At 39.1% G+C, this 16,777-nt stretch overlaps 1 protein-coding gene across 12 annotated transcripts in view; it reads right to left on the bottom strand.

Moving 5' to 3' along the window:
- Positions 1-16,777, bottom strand: part of NR2C2 (nuclear receptor subfamily 2 group C member 2) — a 103,241-nt gene that overhangs the window by 79,991 nt on the left and 6,473 nt on the right. For 2 of the 12 annotated variants that reach the window (XM_058437316.1, XM_058437320.1), the window contains exon 1: positions 10,648-10,757. The exons of 5 other annotated variants lie outside the window; for them this stretch is intronic. Coding sequence is in view for 4 of the 7 variants with exons in the window: in XM_058437313.1 (XP_058293296.1) it covers positions 7,892-7,951 (60 nt within the window). In the remaining 3 variants the exon portion in view is untranslated. Of the gene's footprint in view, positions 1-7,891; positions 7,976-10,647; positions 10,758-11,094; positions 11,135-11,532; positions 11,603-16,777 lie in introns of those variants that run through there. 5 more of the 12 variants (XM_058437315.1, XM_058437313.1, XM_032149805.2 and 2 more) reach the window with 5 other exon arrangements.

The raw sequence follows: 16,777 nt of genomic DNA, 5'->3' as shown, positions 1-16,777 counted from the left end.
CGAGATCACGCCATTGCACTCCAGCCTGGGCAACAAGAGTGAAACTCTGTCTCAAAAAAAAAAAAAAAGAAAAAGAAAAAAGAAATTTAGGTAAATTAATTTTTTAATGTGAACAACAACAAAAAAAGAAAAGCTGTTCAACATCACTAATCATTAGGGAAGTGCAAGTCAAAACCACAATCAAATATCACTTTACATCCATCAGGGTGGCTTTTATCAAAAAACAAAACAACAAATAATGTGTTGTTGAGGATGTGGAGAAACTGGAACCCTTGTGCACTGCTGATAAGAATGTAACATGGTTGCAGCCGCTGTGGAAAACAATATAGCAGTTTCTCAAAAATCAAATGTAGAAACCATAAGATCCAGCAATTCCACTTCTGGGTATACAGATGCTCCTTATGATGAGGTTATGTCCTGATAAACCACTGTAAGTTGAAAATGTCATTAAGTCAAAAATGCATGTAAGACTAGGCACGGTGGCTTATGCCTGTAATCCCAGCACTTTGGGAGGCCAAGGCAGGTAGATCACCTGGGGTCAGGAGTTTGAGACCAGCCTGGCCAACATGGTGAAACCCCATCTCTACTAAAAATACAAAAATTAGCAGGGCATGATGGTAGGCGCCTGTAATCCCAGCTACTCGGGAGGCTGAGGCAGGAGAATTGCTTGAACCTGGGAGGCAAAGGTTGCAGTGAGCCAAGATTGCGCCACTGCACTCCAGCCTGGGCGCAGAGCAAGACTCCGCCTCAAAAAAATAAAGAATAAAAAAATGCATTTAATACACTTAGCCTATCAAACAGCATGGCTTAGCCGAATCTATCTTACATGCTCAGAACACGCACACTAGCATACAGCTGAACAAAATTATCTAACACAAAGCTTATAATGAATTGTTGAATTTCTCATGTAATTAAATACTGTACTGAAAATGAAAAACAGAATAGTTGTATAGGTACTTGAAGTATGGCTTCTACCAAATGCATATGGCTTTTGCACCATTGCAAAGTTAAAAAATTTTAAGTTGAACCATCATAAGTTGAGTACCAACTGTATACCCAAAATAAATGAAAGCAGGGACTCAAGATACTTGTATGCCTACGTTCACAGCAGCATTCCTCAAAGCCAAGAGGCAGAAGCAACCCACATGCCCACTGACAGATGAACAGATAAAATGTGATACATAAGTAGAATATTAGTCTTAAAAAGGAAGGAAACTCTGACATATACTGTAACATATGACACATGCTACAACATGGATTAACCTTGAGGACATTATACTAAGTGAAATAAGCCCAGTAACAAATGACAATTACATTATTCTACTTATATAAGGTACCTGGAGAAGTCAAATTCAGAAACACAGAAAGAATGGTGGTTGCCAAAGGCTATGGGAATGAGGGGAATGGTAGCTGGTGCTACATGGATACCGAGTTTCAGTCTGGAAAGAAGAAAAAGTTCTAGAGATGGATGGTGGTGATGGTTACAGAACAATGTGACCAATAGTTAATGCCAAAGAACTCCACACTTTAGTTAAAATGGTAAATTTTATATTTTACCACAATTAAAAACAAAACAAAAAAAGAATTCGTTATCACCCCCCCACCCCCCATCCCCGGCCCCCAAAAAAGATAATATCTAAGCCCAATAAATCAAGAATTAGAAATAGTGGGGTAAAGACATTTTTTAAAGCATGAAGTTAAACACCAGAAGAAATCAAATTTAGAGGAGGCTCGGTGATAAAGGGTAAGAGTGGTTCAGAAACCTGCTGTTTTCTGCTTTAAGCCTAATATTGTATTGGTCAACTTTTAAATGTATGTATATGTACTACTTTGACAAGAAAATGAAAATTTAAACATCCAGTTAGAGGGCAGGATTAATCAAATTCAGTCCTAGTGAGTTAGGCATTCCAGGACATTGAAAACCCAACTTTGCTTTTTCCTCCTTGAGGACACGGCCTTGCCAATACTGCATTTTGTTCAAGAACTGGGAGAGCTCTATGTTTTTAAACATTCCCTTACATGGAAATGTTAGTTTTCTGCAATAATGATGTAAATCCGGTTGATAAAAAGAATAAAGAGGTCATAAGAATTTGGCTATTTTCTCAGCCATGGCAGGCCTTATTTGATGGCTGACAGCCCCTTACGTAGCCCAGGGATCAGGGAAAAGAGTTGTAAAGCCACCTCACTTCTATTGCATAAACATACATGAAACTTACAGTTTAGGTGTATGAGTGATTTCTTTCTGCCAATCAGTAAGCACTCAAAATACTTCAGCAAGTTAACTCCTAAATTTCTCCTGACTCAAAATACAGAGTTTAAAAAGTATCTTTATTGGCCGGGCATGGTGGCTCACGCCTGTAATCCCAGCACTTTGGGAGGCCAAGGTGGGTGGATCACAAGGTCAGGAGTTTGAGACTAGCCTGGCCAACACAGTGAAACCCCATCTCTGCTAAAAATACAAAAATTAGCCGGGTGTGGTGGCACGTGCCTGTAGTCCCAGCTACTCAGGAGGCTAAGGTGGGAAAATTGCTTGAACGGAAGTGGTTGTTGCAGTGAGCCGACACCACACCACTGCACTCCAGCCTGGGTGACAGAGTGAGACTCTGTTTCAAAATAAAATAAAAAAAAAGATTCTTTAGGCAATGAAGAAATACACAGTATATGTATCTATATGTCTGCTTTAAATTTCCAGTTACAGAGGGAAATCTTAAATGCTTAAAAAATACTGAAGCCCCTTTAGAAAATTTCATTCCTTTAATATATGAAAAGCAAAATTAATTCCAGTGTTAGACATGATTCAAGCTCTCACTGCTTTGGTTACCAATTATCATCTGCCACCTTATCTCTCCCATTCTCAGCTATTCCTTTTTTTAAAAAATGAACCACATTGTTTTTTAAAATCAAGTTTCACAGTCATTTCATTGTTAATGGACATTTGGCTGACATTCCCACCAGCAACGTATGAGGTTTCCAATTTTTCCACTTCCTTTCCAGTGTTTACTATCTGATTTTTATATTCTAGCCATTCTAGTGGATGTGAAATAGTATCTCACTGCGGTTTTTAACGAAAATTAATGAAACAGAAAATAGAAAAACAATAGAGACAATCAATTAAACCAAAAAGCTGGTCTGTTGAAAAAAAAATCTAGTTGACAAACCTTTAGTTAGACTGACCAAGAAAAAGAGGGCAGACTCAAATTACTAGAATCACAAATGAAAGAGGATAAATTACCACTGACCTTACAGAAATAAAAAGGATTATAAAGGAATGCTATGAAAAACTGTACACCAACAAATTAGATAACTTAGATGAAATGAACGAAGTCCCAAAAAGACAAATTATTGAAACTGACTCAAGAAGAAATGGACAATACGAACAGACCTGTCACAAGTAAAGACTGAATTAGTAATCCAAAAATTACCTGAAAAGAAAAGGCCAGGCCCAGATGGCTTCTCCGCTAATTCTACAAGATTTTTAAAGAAAAGTTAATACCAATTCTTTATAAACAATTCCAAAAAACAGACAGGTCACACAGAGCTTTCAAGTGGCAGGGCCAGGATTTAAATCTAGGCAATCTGGCTCCAGATCTACATTGTTGACCACTATATTCAACTGTCTCTCTGAATTACTAAATTTGAGCACATTATAGGACATCAAATTATTTCGTATCACCCAACTTTTGTAGTTTACCTTGGTATTTGCCACTTAGATGGTCTATGGAGAAAAAAGCTGAATGGGGACTCTAGATAACATCATTTACATAATCCACAATGTTGCTGTATTTCATGGAGCAAAAATGCATGGCACTTACTAAAGCTCATTTCTAGAACGACTTATTTTAGAGACAGGTTCTCACTCTGTCGTCCAGGCTGGAGTGCAGTGGTATGATCATAGCTCATTGTAGTCTTGAACTCCTGGGATCAAGTGATCCTCCAACCTCAGCCTCCAGAGTAGCTGAGACCATAGGAGGGCGCCACCACGTCCAGCTAAATTTTTTGATTGTTTCTAATAGAGACGAGGATTTAAACCCCAATCTGTCTGATCTCACGGCTCACAATCTCACTCGATAGAGTCTCTTTCTACCAAGATCCTGTCTTTCCTATTCAACTAGTGTAGCCTATCTCGGGCTTATCCCGTTAAGAGAGCTCTGGGAGAGCAAAAGCCCTGTCCTATTATCCACCAGCATATCCTCCCTGGCCTACCGGAAGGGAACGGGTATGCTCCTTCATTATCTGCTGATTGAGTAAACAATTATCCAAAACTGACTGTAATTATCTCTCAGTTTGGATACTTTATTCCCACTCCATTACTGCTTACCATTAAAATGATGAAGTGTAGGCCCTCTTACTCATTTAGCTAATCAAATATCAAACATAGTTATTATATGCAGTTTAAAATTACTAAGCTCAAAAATTCAAAGGACGCAAATACATACTTATTCCTTAAAATAACACTAAGGGGCCAGGCATGGTGGCTCACGCCTGTAATCCCAGCACTTTGGGAGGCTGAGGCAGGCAGATTACCTGAGGTCAGGAGTCCAAGACCAGCCTGCCTGGCCAACAAGGTGAAACCCTGTCTCTACTAAAAATATAAAAAATTAGCCAGGCATGGTGCCCCACGCCTGTAATCCCAGCTACTCAGGAGGCTGAGGCAGGAGAATAGCTTGAACCCAGGAGGCGGAGGTTGCAGTGAGCTGAGATCATGCCATTGCACTCCACAGCTTGGGCAACAAGAGCGAAACCCCGTCTCAAAAACAAACAAACAGACAAACAAATAAAAAAACAAAAAAACCCAGCAAGGAAATCTAGGAAATATTTTAAACAGGAGGATTGCTTTTGCACTCAAAATTGAGGCTGCCTTTCATTATTTTGAGTCTCTAAAAATGCCTTTTTTTTTTTTTTTTGCCATGGGAAACAACAGTTGTACTAAGTTAATATATGAAATTCTACTGCCTGAAGGAAATAAGGTATTTGGCAGAAAATTTTAGCTAGCAAACTTTTTGAATGCACACAAAGAACTTACGTTAGCCTATATTAACCTCTTTCCTAAAGAATTAATGATGTTGCCTGATGACTTGTGATATACAAAGAAAAAGAAAGAATGATGACCTCTTAGGGCAACAATCCATATAGCAGTTTCCAAATCAGCCTCAAGTGGAAACACAAGATATTTGAAAAATTAACAATTATTTTCAAGATAATTATTCCTATCACAAAATAAAGCAACAAATAAATATGGGAGTCCTCAAATAATGTTGTTTTGTTATAATGTTTATGAGAAAAAAAGTGATTCCAGGCCAGGGCCACGGTCTGTGGGGAGTTTGTATGTTCTCCCCATGTCTGCATGGGTTCTCTGCAGGTATTCCAGCTTCCCCCACCACATGCCAAGGATGTGCATGTGAGATGACTTGGTGTGTCTAAATTATCCCAGTCTGAGTGAGTGTGGGTATGTGTGTGAGTACACCCTCTGACAAGATGGTGTCCTGGCCAGGACTGTTTCTGCCTTGTGCCCTGAGCTGCCAGGACAGGATCCAGCCACCTATCACCCTGAACTGGAATAAGTGGGTTGGGAAATGAATACAAATTATTGTAAAATAAAAATTCATGGCCGGGCACGGTGGCTCACGCCTGTAATCCCAGCACTTTGGGAGGCCAAGGCGGGCGGATCATGAGGTCAGGAGATCGAGGCCATCCTGGCTAACACAGTGAAACCCATCTCTACTAAAAATACAAAAAAAAAAAAAAAATTAGCTGGGTGTGGTGGCGGGCGCCTGTAGTCCCAGCTACTCGGGAGGCTGAAGCAGGAGAATGGCGTGAACCCAGGAGGCAGAGCTTGCAGTGAGCCGAGATCGCACCACTGCACTCTAGCCTTGGCGACAGAGCGAGACTGTCTCAAAAAAAAAAAAAAAAAATCATAAAGTCCCCAGTAATCATACCAAATGCATGACAATAAACTATGTAGTAAGAAAGCACTCAGTGAGCCTGTCATACTTGTGATTGACTGCATAGTAGTAGGAGGTACTCCTGACAATTTTTGTTTTGCAATTATTCCTTAATATAATCCACCACCATGACTGCCGTCACTCACTGATTCACCAAAAATTGGGTAAATAATTTTGCTTATATTAGTCTTTAATCTTAAAAGTATGTATAGCTCACGTTTATTTCAATATTTAATATTAGAGCTGTTCTGTATCTTTACTTAGAAATTTGATTTTTTTTTTTTTGACCAGAAATATGCCATAGGAACTTAACTCTTGATTAGCCTAGGGTAAAACTGGTTTTGTTATACGTGGTTTCACCTAAAGCTGGTTTCCAAGAACCCACTGATAATGTTAAATGAGGACTTGTTGTACAAGCATTTTAATCCCAATACTTCTGTAACTCTGATAGCCCATTCAAAAATATAATAATAAAATATTTGTCAAATCTATTTTCTTTCATTTTCAGTTAATATTAATCATTATTTGCTGGGTGGGGAGGGCGGTAGGTAACTAGTTACACTGTTGCCTTTAAGTTAATGGTTGATCTAAAAATCTGAAAAATCTGCTCACCATTTTTATTGGTTTAAACTGGCATATGTATACTTAGTTTTTGTTTAAAAAAATTCTCTCTTTGAATGTAAATTTGTGTCTGTGCCCTAGAAATATGAGCATTATTAAAAAACGCGACTTTGGGAGGCTGAGGTGGGCGGATCACAAGGTCAGGAGATCCAGACCATCCTGGCTAACACGGTGAAACCCTGTTCCTACTAAAAATACAAAAAATTAGCCGGGCGTGGTGTGGCGGGCGCCTGTAGTCCCAGCTGCTCGGGAGGCTGAGGCAGGAGAATGGCGTGAAGCCAGGAAGCAGAGCTTGCAGTGGGCCGAGAGCACGCCACTGCACTTCAGCCTGGGAGACAGCGACACTCCGTCTCAAAAAATAAAAAATGCGAATCTCAACCTTTTGGCTCCTGGTTGCCGCAGGACCCATGGTTAATTGGAGGAGCTTTGGAAGTGAACAGACCTGTGTCAGCATCTTGTCCTGCTATAGAGTGCCTTTGCCTAATTACTTATTTTTTGAGACTTGGTTTCCTTACCTACTAAATGGGAATACTGACAGTACCAACCTCAGAAAGTTATTGTGAGGATTAAAGCCCTTGCATAGGGCATGGTACAGAACGAATGCCCAAAGTATGCAATTAGTGTTGTAGCTTTACTATGCGTTTCATGTCAAGTTGCCTGCACACACCAAGCTACTTAATGCCTATGTCCTTTTACATACGTTTCTGACTTAGGATGCTCTCCCCAGAATCTGCCACGAAGTTCCCCACCCCACTTACTTGGGTCTGACAAATGCTTACTCATAACGGAAGACCCACCTCCAGGATCAAATCCCTCACATGGAATTACACTTCTCAACCTATTTTATAATAACTCCTTAACCAGGCCTCGAGTTCACTAAAGGAACGACCCATGACTCAATCACCCCCATATATCTCAGCACTTAGTACAATCCCTGGTCCGTGGCAAATGGTCAATGACTGCTGAATGGACATAATCAGGTCTTCTACTGTTCCATAATATTAACAAGGAATCAAGTGTACAAGAAACGAAGAGACTTGGAATTTAAACTATACCCACAAGGTTCAGTAAGAATCCGATTCTACTAGTTTTTGGTTCAAAGTAAAAGTTCAAGTCACCTTATTAAAAGCAGATAGGCCACCCTACTCATGCAAAAAAAAAAAAGTTACAAATAAATGTTCTTGTCATTTTTTTCTCCCATGACAGCACCCTAGGACATATCACATGCTGACCTCCAAGGGACTGTTTTGAAAAAAAATGAGCACACTGATTTTTCTTTCCTTTCAAAAGTGAGGGTGCCAGCTACTGTGCTAGCCCCTGTCACTCACCTCAGCCACCTGCTGGGTCCCCACTCTGTGCTGAACCAGCCCCTCCATATTTGTAGCCATGGTGAAGCAAGATCATTAGAGAACCTGTTTGGAAAGATGTAGCAACTTCTATCAGGTGGGGAGAAACCAGGCTACTTGAAAAATATTAGTAATCAAAATTCATCTTTGGTACTGCCTTGTGTGGATTTTGCCCTCTATAGCAGACAGATCTAGCAAGCTAGACATATCTGTATATGCTGCACCAGCTCCTTCAGTTACAGGTACCAAAATTAATTTGCAGCAACACTTCAATTTAGAAACTTCCACTGACAAATATAGACAAAGATGAAATTGGAAATTTAATTATCAGGTCTCCAGGGTTGTAATAGCTTGGTTTACCTCTCAGGGAGGTGGGAATCACACCGTTTTGGATAGCTCCCTGTCACAGTATGCTGAATAAGAAAGTGGGTATCTGAGAATGGTGCGAGATCAACTCTGGATAGAGACCTAGATGGCTATCATCAACTATACTTCTTTTGCTAGTGGCAAAGTGAGAAGCAAAACCCTGCTTGGTGCTAACATACCTCACTCATAGGTTGAAAGGCAAATACTATCACTAACAAAGCAAGAAGCGAAGAGACAGCATTACTAAAGTGTGCTAACAAGAATATGGTACCCATACATATATTAATTTATATTAAGTCCTCATTAAATTACAAAACCAGATAATTCAGCTTTCTACTAGTAGCAAAAATAGATTTGATGTCATTATTTGTAAAAATTGAGAAAGATCACCTAAAGATCAAAGAGTGTGCTAGTCTCCTGGGTCAAGACATTTGAGTACCAGCATTGCTGAAGGAGCAGACTTCCAGTCTCTTCTGGTCATGAGAAAGCTCTCCTGAATATTTCCTAGGCCCTTTCAAAGGCTCTACCACAAAGAATTCAGTATAATCTAGACCCAATTTCTGGACAATTCACTATTGACTGTATAGGTCCCATGGTCCACAGGAGAATAAAGCTCAAATCTATTTCCAAGATTTACATATAAAAACTATACAGTATAATTGAGTGTGCAATATAGAAGATTACAGTTCATTTGCCTGCCCTCCCTCAATCACAAAGTGGATTATCTTGCAATACAATTTTACAAAATATTTTTCTGTAGTTCCTATCTAAGGTATTATAATCACTGATCTCTATGAAGCTTTTTAACTCTGGTAACTTTCTACATCATTCTATTTATTATTAGATAGTCACCTCTATTATGATAATTCTAATTCACATATTTTATTGCCAGAATGCTAAGAGAAAGAAACAGGAGGATGAAACTGTGACTGACAAATATGAAAGACCTGGCTCCTGTCTTCAAGGAGTCAAAATTCTGTGACAGCAGATACTGCACCAACTTCTACAATGACATGAGACCACCAGTATCAGTTACTCATCTTCACAAAATATGATTAGGTCTGAAACTGAGGAGATAAGTTTATTCTTTTTACAGATGGTAAAAACTTAACTTTTACTTGTTTCTAGAAGAAAAAAAACACAAAGTCAACTGACTTGTTAAAAATACAAGTATTGCATGTAAAAGTCTAGAGTCTGATTCTTCCTCAAAACAGAAAATAAGAATTTTTAAAGAAATGGATAGCCAATAGGTACTATACATTAAAAAGTAAATCTAAACATGTGGCTGCAACTAATAATTTTTATCACTTTTAGATGTCAACAGAATTTCTCCTGTTATTAACTATAGTTCAATGTAAGAAATATGTGAATTTGAATTATTACAGAAATATTGTTAGGAATATATTATTGAATAGTATAGAAACAAAACAGTACTAGAAAGGTGTATCTTTCTATTGGGTTCCCTAAAAGAGGTGGCTTGATACATCAAATTATGAGTCAAAGTGGATTTTATAGATGACAATCTGATTTAACGGAGGCCTAGTACAGAAACCTTTCTGTAATAATTCACTTTAACACTAAATTTGCAGGATCAATCAACTTCGGGTAGGGCTGAGGATCCCAAGATAAATCTAACAACAGGTGACTACAGGTATTAAGTCACAGAGAAGAAGCAGTAAATCTGTTTAAGTTTAGAAAAGCTAAGTATTCTGGACATTAATCTTTTGTTGATAAGTTATAAATATCTTCACTCACTCTGTGGTTCATCTGTTTACTTTCTTTAAGGTGTCTTTTGATGAATAGAAGTCCTTAAATTTAATAAGGCTAAATTTATCCCTATTTTCTTTTACAGTTTGTGCTTTTATTTATGAAAATGCTGTCCTATCCCAGGAATGTAACTGTATATATTTTCTTAGAAATGTTCCAGTTTTGCCCCTCATATTTAAGTCCTCAATCCATCTGCAAATTGATTCTTGAATTTGATGAGAAGGATCCAACTAATTTTTTTCCCATGTAGATAATCCATTTACCATTTTCTATTCCAGAAATAGTTCTGGAAAATGGATTATCTATATGGGGAAAATCTATCCTTTTCCCCACTGATCTGAAATGCCATCTCTGCCATTATCTGTTTCTCCTATATATGTGGATATAACTGTAGGTTCTCTATTCTATTCCACTAAGTTCTCTTTGTCTTTCTCTTGGTCACCACCACTATCTTTTTACTGCAGTGTTAGCGTAAGTCTTGCTCTCTGATAGGACAAGTGCCCCCCCACCTTGTTCTCCCACACCAACTTCCTGGATCATCTTAAATGCCTCTCTTTATACACTTGAATTGAGCAGCAACCCTTCTTATACACTTGAATTCTTACAATTCTTGATCTCACTGTTGGTTTTCTGCCTTCAAAGCAGCGTCAGGCATCATCAACAGCAGCTTTGGAAGCTGCTTAAAAATGAACAAGGAGGAATGTGCACCTTCTGGAAAAACAAGCAGAGACAAAAAAATGAGACTAAGAGTGAGAGAGAAATTGAAAGAGAAACTATGTTAAAGCAAGTGCTTTCAATAAAGACTTAAATCCAGTCAGAGGAGGTAAGTGAGAAGTAGTTTCAAAAAGTATTTTCTATTACTTTTGAAAATAAGTCACAAACCATAGCCTATTCTCATATAAAAAAGGAAGACAGAGGCTTTTTCTTCCAGGATATCACAATGTAAGAAGTAAAACAAAATCTTCAAGTGATGTCAGGCAGTGGGGCAGGGTGGACATTTTACTAAAATGCACCCAGACAAAAAAGGTAACATCAGAGGATAAGACTCTCACCTGAGAGCTTCTCTCACTGCTACCGCAGCCATAGGCGGTCCTAGAGACAGAAAGATCACACAGTGAGAAGGAAGGTCATACATCTTTGAAAAAGTACCACCAGGCAATGGTTATCAATTAGGAGATGTCCCACTAGAATAAGAGGCTCCAAGGAACAGTAGGTTGTGTCTAGATGTAGTTTGAAAAACTATCTTCACTAGCACAATTTTATATATGTATATTTTTTGAGACGGAGTCTTGCTCTGTCGCCAGGCTGGAGTGCAGTGGCGCGATCTCAGCTCACTGCAACCTCCGACTCCCTGGTTCAGGCAATTCTCCTGCCTCAGCCTCCCTAGTAGCTGGGATTACAGGCATGCGCCACCACGCCCAACTAATTTTTGTATTTTTAGTAGAGACGGGGTTTCACCATGTTGGCCAGGATGGTCTGGATCTCCTGACCTCATGATCTGCCTGCCTCAGTCTCCCAAAGTGCTGGGATTACAGGCATTAGCCACCGCGCCCAGCCAATCTGGAAAAAAAAAAAAAAAATCCTATTGTTTTGATACTACAAAGTATAGAATTAAAGCTTTTAAAAACAACCTTCTTGGCTGGTGGAGCCAAGCATAACACTAATAGCAGTAACTAACACTAAGTGGTTACTATACACAAGGCATTATATTAATAAGCACCGTGGACAGAACACTAAACTCGCTCTTGGTACAGAAACCTGAATCTTAAAGGCTAGTACTTGACCCATTCAGCTTATTAACCTTCAAAGATTGCCTCCCACCCCCACAATAATGTTTAGGGGAAAGAACCTGATTAGCTGCCAAAAGAAGTATAATACTGAGTACCTTAAGTTAAAAAAAAAGTGCTACAGAAGATCTTCCTCTGGTGATTTTACTAATCAAGTCCAACCACCTCCATCAGTTCTTATTAAGTAACTGCTATGAACTAGGCAATGAACTGACTGCTGAGAATTAACAACAAGGAGGAGAAAGAGGAGAATAAACAGTCCTTGTCCTTGATGAACTTATGAAGGAAACTGAAGTATCTACGCAAAGCAAATGCTATGAGTGTCCCAAGGAAGACACATTTCTCTTCGCCTGTGAGAACCAAAGAAAACGTTACAGGAGAGGAATTATTTAAACTAGGTCTTGAAGGAAGAGTGGAAATTTAGCAAGGAAAGACAGATGGATGACAAGAGAGTTCTAAGCAGAGAGGACAGCTCATACAAAACTGGCAGGTATGAGGAAGAATGGCATATTTGAGGAATGGCAGGCAATGTGGTGTGGAATTATTACAGAGACCAGAGAAGGAGAGAGGCTGGCATTGTAGACAATAGAGAATTATGAGGAGTTTGGCAGAAAAATGATGCACTCATATCTGGATCTTAAAAAAAAAATTTAGACTGCAGTGTGGAAATGATAGAAAAGACAGAGACTGTAGATGGGAGGCCAGTTAGGAAGTGGTAGCAATAGTAAAGTCTAAAGATGAGGGCGGATTCTTAAAGTAGTGTGTTTTTCCTGGATAGCACACAAATGACAACAGGGCACAGTATATAAAAACTATTTCATATCCAGCCTGGGCAACATCGTGAGACCTTATCTCTAAAAAAATAAAAAAAACTGTAATACAGACCATAGAATGATAGTAGTAAATCATACTTGGTTGGCCTTATGTGACAGGTTTTATAAGAAATTCTTTCAAATCCAAGTCGATCGATATCACCCCATCAACAACAAAGAAGCAGAGAACACAACAATGACTTTGAATTAGCTCTTCCAGGCTCACAAAGTGATAGCTAACTAAACCTTGCAACCAGAGTTTCTATAGTGAAGTAGGGCACAGACTTCACTGCGGTGAAAAGCTGGGCTCTGGAAACACCTGAATCTCCAGTTTCAGGTAACAATGAACAAGTCCTGGGACAAGGAGACGCTGCCTTCATTAACAGGAATGAGTGAAGCTGCCTTTCCCTCCACAATCAACTGATTCAAATCATCCATATTTATGTTACATGGCTTATAAATAAAACATGCAAAGTATCTACTGTCTTGGTATTCCTTAGCTAAACAACTATATTGGGTTCTGGGGCTCAGGCACTAAGCTGATCTCTCAGATACTGACCATATGAGGTTATAGTGAAGATTAGATCTTAAATGTGTATGCGTTGTGCTTGGGACATATAAATGCAACACATGGTAGCTATTATTGGTGAAAGGTGATGGTGCCACTTTTGCTTTCTCAAAGAAATCTGAAAGTAACTCAAACTGTAAAATGTGTATTATGATTAGGAATAGGTCTCTCATTTTGACATAAGGCTCACGTGAAATTTAACTTGTATACACATGGAAGTAGTATAACACACACACAGCCAGGGGCGGTGGCTCATGCCTGTAATCCCAGCACTCTGGGAGGCCAAGGCAGGCGGATCACCCGAGGTCAGGAGTTCGAGACCAGCCTGACCAACATGGAGAAACCCCATCTCTACTAAAAATACAAAATTAGCCAGGCATGGTGACATATGCCTGTAATCCCAGCTGTCTGAGGCTGAGGCAGGAGAATGGCTTGAACCCGGGAGGCAGAGGTTGCAGTGAGCTGAGATTGAGCCACTGCACTCCAGCCTGGGCAACAAAAGTAAAACTCTGTCTCAAAAAATAAATAAATAATAAAAAAATAAAACATACACACAAAGCATTTGTAATTCGCCCTGTTAAACTGTACAACTGGGCAAAACAATGGGGCTAAATTAGGAAAAAAAATCTTACAAATATTTAAAAATAAACCCACACCTAATAACTACTTGCAAAATACTACTGGGCATAGAACTCTTGATAGGTACAAGGTATTCAGTATAAGTCTTATTATTCTGATTGTTAGAAGTCTGTTCATATTCATGGGAAAATAAAAATGGAAGGATTTAGCCTGAGAGAGGATATAAAATAAGAAATGCATAGCTTGAAACTTGCAATCGTAGATCAAGACTTGAAAGTAGAAAATGGAATTCAAGTGGCAGGTTTAGTGTAATACAAATGTTCATCAACAGAAAAGATACTCACTGGGATGCCTCTAAGGTTAAGTTTAGGTATACTTCCTGTGAATGGAAAGCCAATTATTTATTTAGACTCAAAGTTTACTTAGCTTTAGGGTCAGGTAATTTCTTTTCCATTGTGACCCTTCATAGGAAAGTTGTTTCTTCCATATTCAAAGCAATTGTAAAAAAGGGCAGCAATGATATGTATATGCTAGAAGTAGCAAGGTTGGGTGAGTGACTAGTAGGGAAGAGAAGTGGCTTTCACCTAAATGAAGTTCTTATATATTTATAGTATCAGGGCAGTTCTACAATTTTCTGTGTGGATACCTCCCCTAAAAAAGTCACTACATACTGTGGATGATTTTTTCTCATCCTACCAAGAGCCCAAGCGTAAGGGTGATGTGGACTTTCTTCCTATCTATCAATAAGAGCCAGGGTAGATGGATGGAAGGAAAGCAGGATAAATTCTCTGGACATCCACAATGTGCTCTAAATCAAACTAGGCATGATTTAATCCTTAGCATACCTTCTGAGTATGTAATATTAGCTCACCAATGAAGATGGAAGTTTTTTCTGAGACTCAGCACTTATAACTCGTTTCAAATCATCCAGCTAGTAAGCGATGGAGCTAGGATTCCAACTGAGGCCTCTTTGACTCTAAAATCGCAACATTCCCTCTAGATCACAGTGCCCTTCAAAATAATTTCCCAGAAAAAAGGAAGTCAAGGAGGGAATGAAAAAAAAAAGTGACAGGAAAGAATTATCTAAGGGAACAAATTGCTTACATCAATAAGCTGGATCATTTAATAACTGATAACACGCAACCACTAAGTCCTAATATGTGACTTATGTTTCAGTATTGCTAACAGAAATTTCTGAGGCTGCTCCACCTAGGTAGTACCATGGCAGTTCTTTTAGAACTTTGAACGCATTCTTCCCTTAAAACTTAACCTACACAATAATCACATTAATTAAAATAGTGAGAACAATTTTACTAAGTAAAACTTTTTACTTAACTACGACCCGCAAATACAAAAGGGCACAAATCAGCCAGGCTCGGTGGCCCCTGCCTGTAATCCTAGCACTTTAGGAGGCCGGGGTGGGTGGATTGCCTGAGCTCAGGAGTTTAAGACCAGCCTGGGCAACATGGTGAAAACCTGTCTCTACTAAAATACAAAAAATTAGCTGGGCATGGTGGCACACGCCTGTAGTCTCAGCTACTCAGGAGGCTGTGACATAAGAATCCTTTGAACCTGGGAGGCAGAGATTGCAGTGAACCAAGATCGTACCACTGCACTCCGGCCTGGGCAGCAGAGGGAGACTCCATCTCAAAAAACAAAAAAGGCACAAATCATAAATGAACAGTTTGATGAATTTTCACTAACTGAATACACAGAACACACATGTAAATGCCACTCAGATCAGAAAACAAGACATTATCAATACCCCCAAAAGTCCCTCTCACACCCCTTCCCATAGTCATTAACTTCTCTTCCCTCTCCTGACTTTTATACCATTGGCATTACTTTATAATATTATTGCACTGTTTATAATACACTTTTTGGTGTGTCTGGCTTCTTTTGCCAAACATTATTTTGTAATAACCATGAGAATCCATTTTCACTGTCGTACAGTATCCTAATGTACGACTATGCCCAATTTATTTCTCCATTCTATAGCTGATGAACACTTAGGTTGTTTCTAGTTTGGAGTCCTTATGATTAGTGCTCCTATGAACATTTTCACACATGCCTTTTGATGTACTGCTATCTTTTCTTCGTTTGAAAATTTTACTATTTTTAAAAATTAACTTTTATCTATTTTTAATTTTTATTCTCGAGAAAGTACATCATTTCTTTAGAAAAAACATGTATTATAAATTTATTTTATTTTTAAAAATCTGTATTATACAAAATAAGTCAACAACACAGTCTAATTATTAGCCTTTCCAGTTAAAAGCTGACATATACTTTGTGACATCTGCTTTTAGTCTTGGTAAAGCAATCAATTAAAAGATGATTTTTTCAATTCCAGGGTTAGTCATCTTATCAACCTAATAAAAAGATGCATTACAGACACCATAGTGGTGGGACAGGGGACAAGAACGAGTGTGGTACAAATGACATATCCAAAATGTTCTAGAAATAATACCTAATCAGATTCACTATACAACAAATACCACTGGGGGAAATGCAGCATGAAGCCCGCTAGTATTGTGTAACTTCTCAAGAGCCATCCAGCCTCAGTTGTTTTTTTTTTTTTTGAGATGAAGTCTCGCACTGTCGCCCAGGCTGGAGTGCAGTGGCATGATCTTGGCCCACTGCAACCTCCACCTCCCGGGTTCAAGCAATTCTCCTGCCTCAGCCTCCCGAGTAGCTGGGATACAGGCGCCCGCCACCACGCCCAGCTAATTTTTTGTATTGTTAGTAGAGACGGGGTTTCACTATGTTGGCCAGGCTGGTCTTGAACTCCTGACCTCGTGATCCGCCTGCCTTGGCCTCCCAAAGTGCTGGGATTACAGGGGTGAGCCACCACGCCTAGCCGTATGTGAATTTTTCTTTTTAAGGAACATGGGTGGGCAGTCAGGTAGGAAACTTTTTCCCCTGCATAGCTTTTATCAATATATGAACAACAAAGGTAAATAAAGCGGCTCCCTGTAAAACCAGGAAG

This window comes from Hylobates moloch, unplaced genomic scaffold, assembly GCF_009828535.3.
Source record: "Hylobates moloch isolate HMO894 unplaced genomic scaffold, HMol_V3 SCAFFOLD_4, whole genome shotgun sequence".
Classification (NCBI taxonomy): domain Eukaryota; kingdom Metazoa; phylum Chordata; class Mammalia; order Primates; family Hylobatidae; genus Hylobates; species Hylobates moloch.
This window is presented reverse-complemented; position numbering and strand designations above follow the sequence as displayed.